Genomic DNA, 17,957 nt, shown 5'->3' on the forward strand with positions numbered 1-17,957 from the left:
AGAAAACCAGTCATGTGAAAAATGAAGGACCTCGCGTACGGGACTGAGAGGTGAGGAAGGGAAATAATAAAATACATGACAAATGTGGAGCTAGACTGTATTTCATGTTCAAACCCCTGCCTCGCCCTCCAACCCTCGGCTGCACTAAAAACATATGAGGGGAAATAATAATAATTAATTCAGCCAATCTCACTGTTACAAAAAGAACAGAAGCTTTTTTTTCTCCGTCTCATGGTTTACACTTGAAAAAAAAATCCCGGCCTCTCATTCGCCCTCCTGGGTCCTTTGACAACATGACGGCCGTAAGATGCCCAGGGGCATTCAAAGCTGCCACCGTCCCAGCCATTTCATGTCCAAGCCCACCTGGGGTAAACAAAAAAGGACTTGCAGCGATAGAATATTAACTAAAGAAGAGAGGGGTAAATTGCACTGACAAAACTGAAAATACTTTTCAACCCATCAAACTTTCAGTCTTAAAAAAGACCACTTTCATTGTCTCTTGTGGCGTGACTCCCCCTCCTCTCCACACAACCCCCTGCAGGTTTTTAAAGGTGCAGTATATCTAATGAAAAATAAAACATCTGTTTAATCTAGCTATTTCAAAAGCAAATCCCCTTTTGATCAAAAAATGATATTGATCTGACTGCCTTAGTTGTGTGGCGAGGATTTCTCCTTTAAACTTGAAATATCATGGAGTTTTTGTGGCAAATCAATACTGCGGCTGCTTTTTGAGGCTTGTTTCAAAGGGCACAAGATCCATTTAAATACGGTTGATATAGTTGAGCTAATTATGTTATAAATTAATGTGGAAAACATGATCTCAGTCTGGCTTTAAAAAGGGGGACATCTTTATTTTCTTGCCTTTTTTAAATTGATAATAATCCTCTCATGACCGATTCATGGCACCTGCTGGCTGGGTCAGCGACAGAAAAACCTTTGACAGGCACGATGCCCCTGGTGGAATGAACTGGTCCTAATATTCCTTGAGCTTTAGCATGTCTGTCCTCACCCCTCACTCTCTGTCTGCGGGGCCCCGGCATCGGGCCCCAGCTATCTTCACATCTCCCCATTTTCTTTAATTACACCTCAGCATATTGCTTTTGGGCCATAGAAAGCAGATATTGAGACCAGATAAGATGTATAAACTTCTGTCAACACTGCAGCATATTAGGTAGAGCTGGAAGCATATTATCTCTATTCTATCCTTCCAATTAGCGCCCAATATCAAAATACATTAAGACAAGCCTGTCTATGAGGAGCAGGAAAAAACATTACTTTAACGGGGCCTTCGTCTGTTTTTTATTAAAATTGTATTACTTCCTTGTGTTTGTTTTCTTTGCCACAAGATGAAAAGTAATTTCCACCAAGGGACCCAATAAAAACACAGATAAATTACCCATTTCAACTCAACGGCCTGAGAAGTCCCTGTGCTCGACTGGTCCATATTGACCTGAAGGTTTTACAGTGGGTCTTCAGTAACAAACTGCTGCTTTAAAAATAAACAGTGTAGATTCACACGAGAAAACTTATTTTCCTACATAAACTCTGAGATTTGGTGCGCCATGGTGTTGCATGCGTCCCATCAAATCAAAGGATTTTAGACACTCTGTCATTACTGGAACATTGCGAATGAAATATCGGATTACAGAAGCCTCCATTGGGGCAACATAGATTTTACAACAATAATGGCTCCATTATTTTAATAGAAAAATGTCAAGGAAAAACAAATTACACCCCAAACCCATGTGAGGCCTGTATCATCTGATCTGATATACACAGCATCAACGTGGCCTCAGACTCAGCTCACCTCTCAGTGACACCATGTTCATCTGAAAGCTACCCCATAACCGAAAAAAAGGCTCTCTAAGAACACAACTGTCTTCTTCGCTAGAAATAATGTACATATTGTAGCTGTTTTGACGTGATTGAATTCACTGCACCCAGACAGTGAGAGGTCATTCTGAGCCTCGCTGCAGCATCAGGATACACTGTATGCTCTGAGAGACATGGAGAGAATAAAGGGGAAGAGAGCGGCAGGATGAGGGTGTAGAGAGAGGTCACTTTGAGAAGCTGGATGCAAGCATATGCCAAACAGCGTCTCTGGATCTCTCTCTTTCTCTAATCCCCTCTCTGATCTACCGATGCTCAGGCCAATCATTTGAGGCCGGTCTGAACCCGTGATCACCGGGCCCTAATCTGAGTCCTCGGCCCATCCGCAGTCCACCTCAGACAGCAACGGCCGGCTGCCAGCAGAGGAGTGGCAGGCTTAGCCTTCTCCAGAGAGACAGCTAGAGGTTGTCTCTACATGGATGGGCACTTCGCAGCTCGGCGGGGGCGGGAGGAAGGGGCAACATAGCAGCTGCTCAGGGCATATGGGTAGAATTCATTAAGTCTGGCTAAATAAGCCAATTGTGGAGGCGGTAAAAAAAAAAAAAAAAAAAAAAAAAAAAAAAAGTGTGCGTTTGTTTGTCTGATAGAGAAACAAACAGAGATCACTCACTGCGTTTGAGGACTGAAATGTTCTGCCACACACATGCATATTCAGAGCACAAATATCCCGTGTGATATCCTGAGGTATCACACTTGATGAAGTTGATTCAAGGCCCACCAAATGAAAAAAATCAGGATCTATTTGTGATGGGCAGTGATTGAGCTGTTAGATGCATAGATTACGTGTCCTTGAGGATTTTGCTGTGCATTTCCAAATGTCATGAGACTGCTCCCTGCCTCAGAAATAAACCTAATCACAATCTGTAAATGTTACAGCTGTTTCTCTAATAGACTTTGGAGGCCTGCGTTTATATTCACACACATGAACCAAAGACAAAACTGAATGCTGATACTTGCGACGCGCACATGTTGAAGGCTCAGTATACAACGGAAATCATATCAAATTCTCTACAAATGTGTCAGAGCCAATGACGATTTAAATTCAGAGCTGAAAACAAACATATTCTGTCCTGTGACCTTTTTTTTTGGGCTCTATATTCAGCGTTATCACATTGTTGTGAGGAATTTGTGTTTTATCACTTTAAAGAGCACCCACCTGACACAAGCTGTTGTCTTGTTCCCGACTTACATCCATTCCTCTTTATCCAGTAAAAGGTATAATGTATGCTAATCCCCCAGGTGTCAATAGGAACTCTGTTCAATGCATTTGAGATAATAGTGAAGAAGGGGTTGCTCCTATCGAGGACCTGGAAGATAAAGTCAATGGCACAGTCAATAACAATAAGGTTGTAGGCTTTAATGAGGAATGTTAATTTGAACACAATCAACTGGATTTCAGCTTAGCTGATTATCAACCTTGGACTTGTATGTGGGTGTTGATAATGCTGGCCGTACAGGAAGGGCATTTGTATCTGTGATTGCTTTTTTCAGAGAAACTTTTTACACAGAATCACTTTGCCTTTAGGCTGTTTAAGTTAAAAACTCACAAACAAATAAGGTTGAATTTCCAATAACCTAAAAAAAAAAAAGACGGTAAGAAGAAGCCACTGCACTATTCACTGCACCGTGAACTTTATTTAGAAAAAACAAAAAACACTCTATATACTCTATATACAAAATATAAATTCTGGATAACAAATAGTAATTAAAGTTACTATAACGAAAGTCACTGGCCCTTCTGTGTAATGGACATTCACCCAGTTCCCCCTTGAGCCATTTAAAGTCACAGTCCAAAGCTCCTCCTCATGTTACAGGCAATGCGGTCTGCTCCTCGCTCTCTCCTTGATCCCATTCCATCAGCAGCTCTGAGGACACCTCTGTAAACAGATGATCCCAGTCCCATCTCACATCATCCTGCAGAGCACAAGGGGGGGAGAAAAGAAGAATTAGAGAGGCAGAGGGAGACATACCAAGAAAGAGAGCACAGGGAACAGGGGGAGCAAAGAGAGGAGAACGGGGTAAGGAGAGCAGAGGGTGTTAATGTACACATCATAAATCTTGATTACCTGGGAGACAGAGTGGCAACCTCCCCTGGTGCTCTACAAACAGCTGGACAGGCATTCGCTGGAAGCTCACAAGCTATATTTACTAAAAACTCACTCACCTCCTTCACCTCCTGTTCTGGTGCTAAAACCTTGGTGAGTAGCTTCAAGTCAATCTCTCCATCCTGAAGAAAGATTACAGCCACATTCACTTAGTTTGCACAAATAGAGCTGTTGTTGGTTGATGAAATTATATGGACCGCCTTGATGAGAAGAGAGGCAAGAATATTAAAGAGATAAAAAAATAAATGTACTTGACTTACTAAGGTCTGGAACGCAGAATAATACTTCAGATCATTGTCCAGATCTCTGTAGGTCATCACCCGGTTCACCTGGATGCTAACAGGATCACAGAAAGTCAGAGTAGGTATCTGATACACTAGAGAAACACAACAGACGCGTATTTCAATCAGGACAACACGTAGCAGATAAAATAGTAGCCATCTTGACTGAAGTGCTTTCACGCTACATGCAAACTGCAAAACAAGTCTAAGAAGTGGCTTTGTAGGAGTTTGAAGTTTGTGCACAATGGAGCACCAAGACTTCAAGCAAAGACTAAAGAGAGCAGGAGATGGTTGCCAAGTGGTAAACGCTTCAAATTGAAACCCAGCTGCTTATCTGTGGGTTGGAATTAAGTGGGGGGGCTCTGAAAGTGGCCGGGGCCTAGCAGTGCATGCCAGTCCTACTTACTGCACATTACACGCTACATTGCCCCCGCAATGAGTTCAATGTGGATATTATCTCGCACAGAGAGCAAGCCCCAGCCTAATAACCTCCACCGCTGTCATAGCCTTGCTACATATTCGACACATGTCGGCGGTGTCTCTCACTGCCCTGTAAATCAAAGGCCCCGGTTAGTAGAGACCCTGGTAACAGAGTTGCATAAATCACACCCAACTGTTATTTCTCCATTTCTGCCCAATAAAGTAAGACACTCTGCAATGGCACGAGTGGAGGACAGGTAACCATCAAAGTCACCAGAGCAGGCTACTGATCTAGTGTCCTGTGCATGGACAGAGGTTAACTGTCATACATGGGTCTGGGGACACGCTGTGTGTGTGTGTGTGTGTGTGTGTGTGTGTGTGTGTGTGTGTGTGTGTGTGTGTGTGTGTGTGTGTGTGTGTGTGTGTGTGTGTGTGTGTGTATAAATCCTGAGGGATAAGGATGAACTTCTAAAAGTTAAAGGCGTCACTACCTTGGTGGAGCGGCAACCTGCATTGTTAGATCTTCTTCCTGTACTTCGTCGAGGTCTGGAATCACTGGAATATCTGAAAACCAAAAAACAGACACCACAAACATTTACGATCTGATGACATTTTTTAAAAAAAGTGTCAAAATATGAGAAAATCCTATTGGCAGCCACATGACAGAATCATTTATGAAGAATACAGAAAATCCCCTGTGTACGGCTGCAACATTTCTGTTTGAATATGGGTATGTGTGACCACGTCTGTGTGGCACTTGCTCCCCTCCCTCTCTCTAGTTACATTCTCATAAGAGCTGCCCTGTCACAATAGCCATGCGGCCATGAATATTCAGGAGGCGAGGCGGCAGCTCTTCGTGCTGTGAGAGGGGCGCTGGCCGGGGGCTCCCCAGAAAGCACCCCCTGCTACCTTAGCATTTGGGCCCTGTCAGCGCCGCCCACCCCGAGGACCCGCAGTGGCCGGTAGGCCGACCTCCATGTCCACTCTGCCACTCCGACTGGGGCGGCATCCAGCCATGTGCAAGAGTATTTGCTTGCAGGCCCATCTGTGTGGGGTCGGAAGTCACAGTGCGGCCTGGCAGGAGCTGCAGTGCCAGGAGCCGCCAACCCGCTGCTCAAACAGTGGGAACCCACTTTAATTGGCAAAACGCAACAGGACAGAGGATGGCTCTGCTCCCAAGAAGGACAGGGTAAACTTTCACAGCATTTTTCAGACAGACATTTGTTGGAGCAGGGAAATAAAAAATAAAAAGATTACAGATATATAATGAATGGATGCAATTAAGCTAAATGATCATTTATTCTTAAATAGAATGATTAAAATGTGTTCCATTAAGTTATTAAGTTTATTATTGTGTGAGGATATTTATGATATGAAGGTTACTTTATAGCTACAGAAGAATGAACACAACAATCAATGAGGAAGAACTGTCAATCATGACAACAGTATACATTTTTGTTTAGCACAGACAGTTTCCAAACGCTTACTGGCTCTCCATCTGCCCTTATGGAAAATGTGTTAACTCTGAATGTGATGTGTGTTTCCTTAACAATATTTCTCAGGGGCTTGTGCATCCTTATTAGCTCAACAGCTGAGGGTTGACAGTGAGAGAGAAACACAGATAGAGACCGGAAGGAAGAGAGAGAGAGAGAGAGGAACGGACAGATACTGAGAGAAAAAGAGAGAGCTGGACTGCACGAAGAGGGTTGTCAGTAATCTCTAACCACAGTACTGCGCCCTGAGGGGAAAGTCAATAGAGGAGCTAAATAGAGGTGAGGAGATAGAAGTGTGCATCTGATGTGAGGAAATATCTTGGCATCTATGTCATTCCTTCAAAATAACTCCTGGAAATAAACTGGAGTTGAAGAAACATCGATCTTTCATGGACATTTCATTTTTTCCATAAAAGTTATAGACTGTTGAGATGGAGAGAAGTTTTTTATTTTTTTATCTGAACAAAATTCTCAGAAGACAACGAAACCTAACCTATCAACTTTCAGTAGATAACAAAAGCTCACCCTCTGTTGATAACTTATTTATTTCTCTTTTTTAATTAAACCAAATTAAAAATGCCAAGCTCGTTTAGCCGCTGACAAGATTCATCTGTGTTTCTGATATCCAAATAAATGCAGGCGCGGGTATTTCATATTCATGAGGCCCCAGTGACACTTTGTCCTCTCATTTACAAAGCACAGCGTTCAGCAGAATCCGTCCCCCCTGGACCCCCAATCAAATTTAATGGTCTTAGTGCAATGACATCAAAAAGCCTTGCTGTCCGGCTCTTTGCAAATCGCTTCCATGGGGTTGTCTATGCGTCCACACCAACGCTTTTTCATTTCAGCCAGTAATGCACCATTACCACAGTCCATGAGAGTTCAATGTGAAGCACGGAGGCTTATGCTGTCTATATGCAAAGTCTATTATTAAGTGAAAGAAGAAACAACATTTTTAAATGAGCTTCAAATTCAACCCATTACTGGAGGGTCAAGCGGGGCATCAAAGCAGCTGCAAACAAGCCAGTGTTTTTTCTTCTGACGCAGAGGGCAGCTCCATCAGGAGGATCTGTCTCTCCTCAGCACGGCACATTACTTACACTCACTTCCTTCCCTCGGCTGGACATGTATCAAGGTGGCTTTTGTCTGGCAGCAGGCGGGCCACGCGTATCCTTATTACAGTCGCGTCCAGCTTTCTCGCTGAAGCATGTAAATATCAAAAGGGGATAATTTGCTGTGAATGTAGACATATACTCCCGGCAGGCACACGCCAGTCAGTGACTTTGGAGAACAGGTAATCTACGCAGGGGTCCACTGAAATGATTACCTCGGTACAGGAGCCATTTGAAAGGCTTATGGGACAATATTCAACACATCACCGGCTAAGAGTAAGACAGTGAGAGATGAAACAGATGAGTGTTTTTGCGATACTGGTGCTATTTTAAGTGACCAGCAGGAGGCTGTGGGGGCAGCTGATGGGGAGATGGGAGCAGGGGACTGGGCTAGCCTTCTCTCTCTCTTCTCTTTCTCTCTCTGTGTGCTCGTAGCCAGTGGACATAAGGGATAAGGGTAGGGGACATAATCAAGATCGCAGGGGCTATCTCACTAACCCTCAGCACTGTAATTTCCAATGCCCCTGCCTCCGGCCCTGTATTAAGAGGTCTCCCTCCACAGAGTAATAATCTTTCCCGCGGCCTTAACTGCAAGAGAACCAAACCTCTGGACTCTTCAATTAACTGGCCGTTTGAGCCAGCGCATACTCGACAGTGACGGACAATATGTGAGTGTGTGTGTGTGTGTGTTAAATGTAATAGATATATATATACAGTAATATGAAATGTTTACAGTACATCAAAACCTGCAGTGAATGTGTGAGATTCAGTGTGATTTATATATTTGAATATCATTTAAGAGTTTTATAATACAATTATATATTTCTAAGCGGTAATTATCCCATTTTCGACAAAAAACCCGACCAAGTAAGACTCTGAAATGCATATAAAATACAACATATAGAGAACAATGCAAGATTTACTTCAGAGCTGGAGGTAATAAATTATTAGCTTGCCCATCACCATAATTTAATAATTTGAGCAACTCTTTATCCTAGGTAACAGTTCTCATGAGAAAATAATTAAAAAGTTAAATATTTGAATAAAACGCTAAAATGACATTTGACTCAATGGGATCAACATACATCTTTGTTTTAAACTATATACATTATTTTTATTCAAATTATTATTATTATTGTGTATTGCAATACTCTGAACAATATGGCATTTGACTATTTTTTCATGAATGGCATTACTCGAAACTACCGGACTTACTGATGTATGCAAGTCCTTCAGCATTGCAAACTAAGCATTTCATGCTGCTGACATATCTTTACTAAGGCAATTTGATCCCATTTCCCCAGCTGCCTTGTGCCACAAAATAGAGCAATTATTCTAGGCAGGGTAAAGCTGAAATTTACCCCTCGGTTATGACATTGTTTGTGGGGAGCAGAGTTGGGCCCTCAGGTGACTCAGTTACCGCTAGATCTGTACTCAACCTGACACTTTGTGTGCATGTGTGTGTTCGTGGCTAACTGTGTCGCTCTAGTTGGTGAAGGGAACACTTAAATCTTGCCACAATATTCTCCATCACCTATAGATGTAACTTTATTTAATGAGCATACTCACTGCTAATACGCTGTCACACACTGGTCAAAGGGAGAAACACAGAGTTTAAACATATGAATCCATGCTGGATTCAAGGAGAAATATGCTGTGAGCACCGGTGAAAAGCGATGATCTGACTGCCGGCTTATCTGCTCTACTTCCAGAGGATGAATGTGCCGGGGAGACACCGGAGGGCTCCTCTTTGCCCGTGAGGAGAGACACAGAGTGGGGGGACAGTGAGGGGTGCCCTTACCTCCTTCATCATCTGATCCCTGGGGAGTTTGTGGTCGCAGGCGGCGGCTGTAGAAACAGGAAGTGTGAGAGTAAGAAACTATTTTGCGCGTTCAAAATGCAGCCCAACGGTGAGGTCATCACGGGGAGTGAGTGAGTTGGCTCCTGGGTTACTTTTCTTTGATGATGGGCTTGTTTTTTGTCTCGTCTTTCTCTCATGGAAGTCAGGACATTTGCTCTTTCTGCTGAAGTCTGACTGGACTTCTGAACAGTAGTCTCTGCCAAAAGAGACTGATGGTGCTATCAGACACTGCTGTGCTGTCTGGGTGACCAGGCTGCCAGCCTCAGACAAGATCACCTCCAGGATTTAAAACAAAAAAACAGCTGGAGCTGAATAAGTATTACAGAGACAAGGCAGTTGTGACAGAAGCACAACACAAGGGATCTTTCTAATAACTTTACACACAAAGCCTCTGTCTCACTACAGCCATTCGGGCACCGGGCTCCAACTGCTATGATGAGTAAAACATAGACGACTTCGTCCTCTACCTGCCTCTCCTCATGATGTCTATTCTAGTCACAGAATGTGAGGGAGGGTGAGGGGAAAAAATAGAATAACAGGAAAACTTGGCTCCTAACAGTGATAAAAGTGATGACAACTGAGTCACGTGTTTTTTTTAATCATGTTAAGTGATTGTTCTTTGAAGGCAAGGATTAGTTGTAACCAAGGACAATCTGAAAATAGAGCGCTTTCCATGCACACAAAGATGTAACTGCCATTGAATTAAACCAACAACTGCAGGAGTACAAGGAAATGTGGATGTGATGGCGGAGTAAACTTACTCTTCCAGGTCTTCAGTTGCAGGTCTTCTTGAAGATCTGTATAACAGCAGAAACATGTTAAATCGTTAAATAACACACTTGTTAGATTTTTCCTTCATTAAAATGGTATGCACAAGACTCAAAGATGTCCATGTATACGTGTGTGTATATATATATATATATATATATATATATATATAAAGTAGTTTTGATGGATACATCCTCTCGATCTGTATCTAATGATAGTAATTCTGCTATATCTGACACAGTGGGGTCTACAATAGTTGCGTCTTCTCCTCTCTGTTGTCTCAGCCTCGTCTCCTGCTGAATCATGCTGCTATTTGCAGACTTCTCTCCATTTACAAAGCTCAGCTTGAACAGAGCATGCCAGACACCAAAATACTGTGTTTTGACACTTCTCTGCCTCAGCATAGTATTTTTAGCATTCACAATAGCATCACAGCAGACGTCATAGAAAAACAACTTTATTATCACCCAAGAGGTATTTCACCTTCATCATATAACATAAGAAAGGAATCAGCGCAGATACGTTTTGGTGTATTTTTATTATTAGCCTTAAAATGTGTATAAGAGGTTTCAATTTTTTTTCCTGATGCAAAATTCTTTTCACTTGTTCTCCTGGTTGAGTAGTGCCCCCTACTGGTTTTAAATAATTCATCCAGAAAAGCAACGGTCTTTTCCTTGCCGTTATTTTTATCCTTTCATACTGCCCAAAATCAAGATGGTCTGCAATTCGGATTTATTGTAGTATTAATTGATCTTAGTTCAATTCATACTTTTAAATGTGTGTCAAAAAACAAATAATGAAAGCTGTGCTTATCAAAATACCTAAGTACCAATGTTGGGATTAAAATCACTGCACACTAATGTCAGTGTACAGGGACTCCTAAAACAATGAAGCAGTAGAGACATCAATAGAACGGTAGACCCCTTGTGGACAAGAATGGAAAGTAAATAAAAGCTTCCACATTAAATTAGCACCTGTACACCAACTCCGATCCCTAAATTCAGTTAAACATAAGAGAGATCCCTCGGTATTCTGGAAGTAACTTTCTTCTTTTCTATTAAATGGTTTTTCTGTGGGGAGTTTGCTGTACAGACTGAAAAGCCTTTGAGGCTAATTTGATTTGGGACTTTGGGTAAAATAAATAAAACTGACTTGACAATCAGAGCAGACAGCATTTCAATTCAGGCAAACAAACTCATCAACTCAAAAAAAATGATGCTCGCACAAAGAAACCAGATACCGCACCTTTGAGTATAGTGCCCCCCTTGAGTAGACGGGAAATGTGAATACCATTTTACATTACAAATCAACTGTCATTAATCTATACAGACATTTACGTTAGGATGTATATCTGTAAAAACTTGCACAAAGCATTAATTAATCATTTTTCTTTTCAAGGGGAGACACAAAATAAAAGGGAAGAAAGACTTTGAATAGATTAAATAAAACACAATTAGCTAAGTCATTCTCAGCTAAAACAATGCTGTTTGAGTGTAGACCAATAGCCTTGAAGGTACTGGAGCCCAACCAGACAGGGCAGAGAGGAGCTGAGGGAGCCTACCTGCCTGCCCTTGGACTGTGTCCTGTCTGGGGGGCGGGGGTGGCGACACTTAAGACACATTACAGGCCCCTTGATTAAGACTCATGTAAGGCAGAGCGATAGACATGGTAAAACTGTCTGGAAAAAGTTGTTAGGGATAAAATATATTGTGACAACCTGGTTTCAAAGGTTCATCAATAAACTGACAGATCATTTAGTGTCAATTAGAAGTGATAGATCGACAAATCCCGGGATTTCTGCGCTGGGATTAGTGGGAGGAGGGCGGCGGTGATTGAGCATGAGGGGTGACATTGAAGGGAAAAGTCCTTGCCGGTTCCAGGGGGGACCATTACTTACTTTGTTTCAGAGAGGATCAATGCGCACGCAAAACCCTTTTACACCTCCTGTATTTCAATCGCTTCGAGACCGGGAATCAAGCTGGGTTATGTAAAAGCAGAGAAGCGACACGCTGACCTTCCGTGAAAAAAGAAAGATATACAGAGTTTTCCCTGCTTGCACTAACGGTGCAGTAAACTACGCAAATAAGCAAAATTGAATCAGCCTGTTCACTTCAATTCATCTCCTATGCTCGCACCTCCACTGATACAGAAACAAGCAGCACTGTGGCAGGCGGAAAAGAGAAAACAAGAGAGCTAGTTACACATGACAATAAAACACCTTTATGTTGATAGAGTCATGAACAGTATTTACATTTGGATTTGTTAGTTGTAGACACATGCTTTTGGCAAACACCTTCCATCTGTTCCAAATATTTCACAAATTCTCCATGTTGTGCTCCCAGTGTAAAGAGCAGACTGCAGTGGTAAGGGTTGATTAAGTGGCTTGAACCCCTGTGATGAAGTGGCTAGCTGACTAACAGTGCCCTCCTGTGGCTGATGCATTAACCATGTCAATTACCGCCTTGCTCACAGATGAAGACGAATGGAGAGTTGCCTGCTCAGACAGGCTCCCCCTAACCTTGTTGATTCACAGCCTGAGTGCCAAATATGCACTGATAAATAAGCTCATTCAACAGCATGAGAGTTCATTAATAACACATAACCCAAGACCACAGCTCGCCGTCTCTGCCTTCAGTGGAGCCACAGGAGAAGGAGGAGGAAAAGTTGAAGATACTTACTTGGCAGAACCGGACCCAGAGCTTTCTTCTGCCCAGCCACCCTGCCGCCGGGCCGGTTTAGGAGGAGGACCCTGAAAAAATAGCAAACAGCTTCATTGAATGTTAAGTCACTCACATAGAGGATTAAGAAATCATATATTTCAGCATTCTAACTGTTATTGGGCTTTATTCTTGGAAGATAGACCATACAAATATCATCTTTGTGTAAATTTGAGCTTTAAGTGTGCATAATTATCAGGCTTATGTGTTAAGTCACTATTTGTTTGATATTGTGGTGAATAGGCCATACAAGTACAAATTAAAAAAATGTAATCTGCCATTAGGTGACCCTTTAGTCTACAACAACTAAAAAGCAAACCATTGAATTTAGCATAAATGTAAATGGCATAATAAAATGGAAGTGTAATTGTCCTACTATAGGTGTGGGAATCATATAAACCAAAGTTCACCTCTAATGCTGTATTCTATTATCTAAATTGCAAGCTACCAAAAAGCTCCTGTACGTTAACATGCCCGGTACGTTAACACACCCCACAGTCATCTATATGCGCTCCATTGTTTTGTTTATTATTGTAGTTTTCAATACCGTCCATTTCCAGCACATATGAAGCAGAGTGTGGGAACTGCCAGGGCCTGTAAGTCTGACCCTAAAATGGATCAACAGGAAAAAAATGACCCTCTCCCTCTCATTCTTTGATTCTGAAAATAGTAAACGGAGTATGCATCTCGATCCTGAGACCGGGACCCTGAGACCAGCATTTGAATGAATGAATTCCTCAGAGCACAAGAGGGTGTGCACAAGACAAATGAATTAGGAGTAAAAGGCACAACATTTCTCATTACTAAACTGGGTATGCAGAGGACAAAGTGCTCGTGAAGAATTTCTTTCGTTTATGATGAAAGAGGAAATAATCTTTCATGGCTGGTTCCTTCACCAAAGCCATTTATAAATCTGAATGTCACCATTAAGCAGGATAGAGGGAGGGGGAGCTACTCTGCTCTGCTGTATATTACCATTAATCGAGAGAGCTGCGGCTGAACAAGCTCCCTCAACTTTGTGTAATTAGTAACTGTCTCTTTATTAAGAACAAAGGGGATTACAATAATGACAATTGAGACATTTTAAGCAACATTGAAGAAATAGCTTCAAGTGATGTGAATTCACTCTGTTATGTTCAATGTCTGGTATTTCTTAAAATTACAATTTTCATGAAAGACAAGATAGTTGGGTCAAGTGTATTTGGGTGTAATAAAAACATCCTGTGACAGTTATTTCACCCTACAAAAAATGGGGAGGACCATAAGTGTCATGAGAAACAAAACAAATCTGTGACTCGAATTCTTCATGACCAAATATGAAGCTCACAGTTGTAGTAAAATAGTTATAGCTGTTAAGGCAATTCGTTTAGCTCTTCTAGTTTTCTAATTTAGGATTCTCTGATGGTCTCTAGGGCAAAGGGACTTGCAGTGGCCAAACCCTATGAGCCCATAAAAGCAAATGAGTCTTTGTTTAAAAGGATGTCAGGAATGTGACCAATCAGTTGGGTATTTTAGGCAGAAGAGGCCAGGGTTGATAAAACGAAGACTGCAAAAAATCCACCCAGTCGCACGACACTCTGGAAAAATGTATTGCATGTGCACAACAGGTCAGAAAGGGCGCGAGAATACCGGTTCTTACATAAGGGAAATTGGCCTAATTTGGGAAGATAACTCGAAGCAAAAGCATTGCTGGAATATTTTGCCATGGGAATGTTGGCTGGTTTACAGTTTGCCAATCCAAGAGAAGTGACTGATTCCATAAATGCCAACGACAGTGGAGTAAAATTGTTTGTTAGATTTCCACTGTCACTTTTGATTTGACTTATCTCATATATTTTTGCTCTATATTTAGTCTCAATCCAGCAACATTAATTCCAACATGTTTTAAGAGGCAGACATCCTTTTACAACAACATTTCGGCTAAGACTAGTAGGCAGTATAAGGAGAGGATATATGAAAATTGTTGGTAGAGTCATGGGGATTTTAGTGATGTAATCTGCTTGTTTTTCAATTAGACAGTTTACAAGTGAACAATTACAGAGCTTTGTGCCCTAAAGTTTAAAAGGGTTTCAGAGCTTGTACACTTCAACATTGCATGCAAGATCCAATACACACAGGACAATTATGAAGAGCAGCTACAGTTTTTGAACAGTGACTGTATATGCTATTAATATGAATATAGGGAGTAGGAAAATGGCAACTCAAATAAATTAGGACTCCATTAAAACTTTATACCACGTGTGTCAAGCTGGTGTTACCAAGGGTGCTGTTAAATCAGAGATGGTGAATCTCAACCCTCCTGGATATCATATCCAACCAGCTGAGCTAAAGCAAAAAAAAAACAGGGTTACTCATTTTAAAAAAGGACCAGTTTTTGTGAAACTAAGACTATTGTAAATGATATAAAGTTGATGTCTGGAGCATTAGCAGCAGAAGCCATGCAAAGTCACCGCTTTTTTTCATGCTCCCTACCTGGTCGTCCTCCTGTGATTCATGTATGAGACAAAACCAAAATCAGTATGGAGGAAGATTATTGTGAGGTGAAATTCTAACATGCAACTAATTCAAACTTTTTTTGAATCACATGTTTACATACTTCTCCCATCGAAGCAGATGTGGAGGACTTCCTTACGTAACGAGAATCTTCAAACGATGATTGGTCTGCTGCAAGGCGAGCTCTTCGTCCAGACTTTGCAACCTGGTAAATGTGCATAATTTTAAAATTGGAAGAAGATATTGACGTCATAAAGCCAGAAGTTGGCACCTCCAATGACTACCAAAGACTTTGTGGTTTATTTTTTGCTTTACTTTGCCAGCCATCTAATGAGCCAACCACATGTTGTCTGGATGGACTGAAAAAGTAGATCAGATTATTCCACTTTCATAAACCAACCAGTTTTGGAGCTAAGTAAGCTTTTGCATCTTCATTTTGTACAACTTCCTATTGTGTGAAGTCACACTGGGCGAATGTGGCAATGACATTGTTCTTCTTGTATATGTATTATTCAACATGTGAACACTATTTGTATGATTTTCCAGAACTGAAGTTACCTTTGCAGGAAGTGGAACCTATGTGCTTAATGCATATTGATGCTGATGTGTGATCAGTAGAACATTTCATGGTGGTCAAGGAGAGAATATGAGAGGTAAAGTTGAACTTGTCGCTCTCAGGTCAATAGACTAATGTGTAACTCTTCCTTAATGATGCTATTAACAATTGGGGATGGAGATGTTAAATGTAGACGAATACATTACATTACAATACATTACAGTCATTTAGCAGACGCTTTTATCCAAAGCGACTTACAATAAGTGTATTCAACATAGGTATTCAAGAGAACTACTAGTCACCAGAAGTCATAAGTGCATCTCCTTTCTTAAACAAGCATCTAAAAGCATAAACCAGAGCAAAAGTACAGAAACAAAATAATACGAATACACTAAGTGCAACAAACTAATACGAATAAAAGGTTAACTATTCATTTTGAATTGGTGCACTGCATTTTAAAATGTTACTTATATGACAAACCTAGTGTATTTCTGTATTCCATTCATCCATATTGCTAAAGAAACTGTCAAAAAAATACAAATAGCATTGCAGCATTGTGTTACTTTAAACTAAATATAGTAGAGTGCAATGCAGATATGTTTACATAAACAGTTTGATATAAAACAAGGTGGTGTGGCATTCACATGTCCAGTGTGGGTTCATGTCGTGTGTCCTGGTCAGAGGAGGTGGAGAGGCCCCTCATACAACCTAAGGTAAAGGTTACTGCTAAGCTCACTCACAACACTGAGCTGTGTGCAGCTAGCTAGCAGTGCTAACACTGCTCATGCTAACGTTAGCCACCATTAGCCTCACTGCACCGTCACATAATGCTGTGAACGCATTCAACGTTACCCCTGCCTTCACTGCATCCCCCGCCATGCCAACGAGCCACTCACATTTTTAACCGATCCGACATCTCCGAGCTGAAAGTGGTCATCCATGTCTCTCCTGCCTGCTTTTCTTGCTAGCAGCAGAGCGTCCTGCGTCTTCCTGGTTATCGAGACGCGTCACATGGCAACGCTCTCCATGGCAACGCCAATCAGAAGGCGAGTTCGCGTCCCAGTCAATCACCGTCAATCAGGGAAGAATAAACAAATAAGTAGCTGCTGTACACAGACGGTAGTAAAGACACATTGACTGATAAAAGGTGCTTGTTAGGATGATTATAAAGGCAAAACACTGTTCTGTGGTTAGTGCACCGTGAAATAAAGAAGGTAAAGACAGGTGTGTCTGAACCGAAAGATCACGTGACAACATTAGATTTAACACTTAACCCTTTATGCATAGAGGTCACTGCAGTGGACAGCTATTCAAATGTTGTTTTTGTTGTATATTTATGGGTTTTGATGGCATAGTTGCACATCAGCCACTACAATAGTATCACTGTAGTGGCTGATGTGCAACTATGCCATCAAAACCCATAAATATACAAGAAAAACAACATTTTAATAGCTGTCCACTGCAGTGACCTTTATGCATGAAAGGGTTAAGTGACCCATTTCCTAAATAAATAAAATAAAAACCATGCCTTGCACACAGAAGCATGCAGTTTGGGTGAAAGGTCGGACAAATCTCAGGGTTGGGTTGGGTCAGTAAAGAACCGAGGGAGGGATAGAGGAAAAATGATGTCATCTAAACAATCAGAGTTGTAGCTTGCCTTATACCAAAGGCAAACATCATCATTCCCACAACTCCCACACCCTTTGTCATTTGTTTCTTCCTCAACCTTAATCAAGTTAGAGCCCTGTCACATTATCTCATCTTATTCAGGCCTGCACAGTCCATATCAAAGACATATAAGAAGAGTCAATATCCACAATACAGCTTGAGTCCAGTAATGTATATGGGACCTGACGTTTCCCCTGACGTCCGCTAGATGTCGCTGTTATGTTTTATGTTGAATGTTTAAGCCGAACAGTAGCAGCATCCAGCGGATCACAGCAGCTGGTTGAGCTCCCTGTGCACCTTCAATTTCCTTTGTCAACTTTGGCCTTCCATCTGCATTTGATTTTCCTCCTAAACTTTATTTTGGATGAGGTCAATATTTTCCAAGGACTTATAAAAGTCCACTCAATGACCAAAAGACAGGCTAAAGATCAGTTTATTGATGGGACTTATGAGTATCGCATTACTTACCTTCACTTTTATACATAAGAATAATGTTTTCTTGTGCTCTTCATCTGTAGAGAGCACACAAACTAAGATATCCCGTCGACAAATCACTCCTCAAAAACTGCAAAATTGCATTCTGCTCCATATTA

The 17,957-nt window shown here is 41.5% G+C and overlaps 1 protein-coding gene across 1 annotated transcript; it reads right to left on the minus strand.

Annotated features, from left to right (window-relative positions):
• Positions 1–3,487: 3,487 nt before the first annotated feature.
• LOC129103762 (intraflagellar transport protein 43 homolog A) lies at positions 3,488–16,695 on the minus strand. Its single transcript, XM_054614354.1, has 9 exons — positions 16,593–16,695; positions 15,244–15,345; positions 12,609–12,679; positions 9,924–9,959; positions 9,103–9,149; positions 5,188–5,260; positions 4,256–4,331; positions 4,055–4,117; positions 3,488–3,804 (listed from the first exon to the last, which is right to left on the minus strand). The coding sequence occupies exons 1-9, from the start codon at positions 16,635–16,637 to the stop codon at positions 3,694–3,696; spliced, it is 624 nt and encodes a 207-aa protein (XP_054470329.1). The 5' UTR covers positions 16,638–16,695; the 3' UTR covers positions 3,488–3,693.
• Positions 16,696–17,957: the final 1,262 nt, after the last annotated feature.

This window comes from Anoplopoma fimbria, chromosome 15 (genome assembly GCF_027596085.1).
Source record: "Anoplopoma fimbria isolate UVic2021 breed Golden Eagle Sablefish chromosome 15, Afim_UVic_2022, whole genome shotgun sequence".
In the NCBI taxonomy this organism is placed as follows: Eukaryota; Metazoa; Chordata; class Actinopteri; order Perciformes; family Anoplopomatidae; genus Anoplopoma; species Anoplopoma fimbria.

Coding starts and splice junctions, on each gene's coding strand:
- LOC129103762 (XM_054614354.1), bottom strand. CDS start 16,637: ATGGATGACCACTTTCAGCTCGGAGATGTCGGATCGGTTAAAAAT. Junction 4,118..4,255: donor ATTCTGCGTTCCAGACCTTA/GTAAGTCAAGTA, acceptor ATCTTTCTTCAG/GATGGAGAGATTGACTTGAA. Junction 3,805..4,054: donor CAGAACAGGAGGTGAAGGAG/GTGAGTGAGTTT, acceptor TGTGCTCTGCAG/GATGATGTGAGATGGGACTG.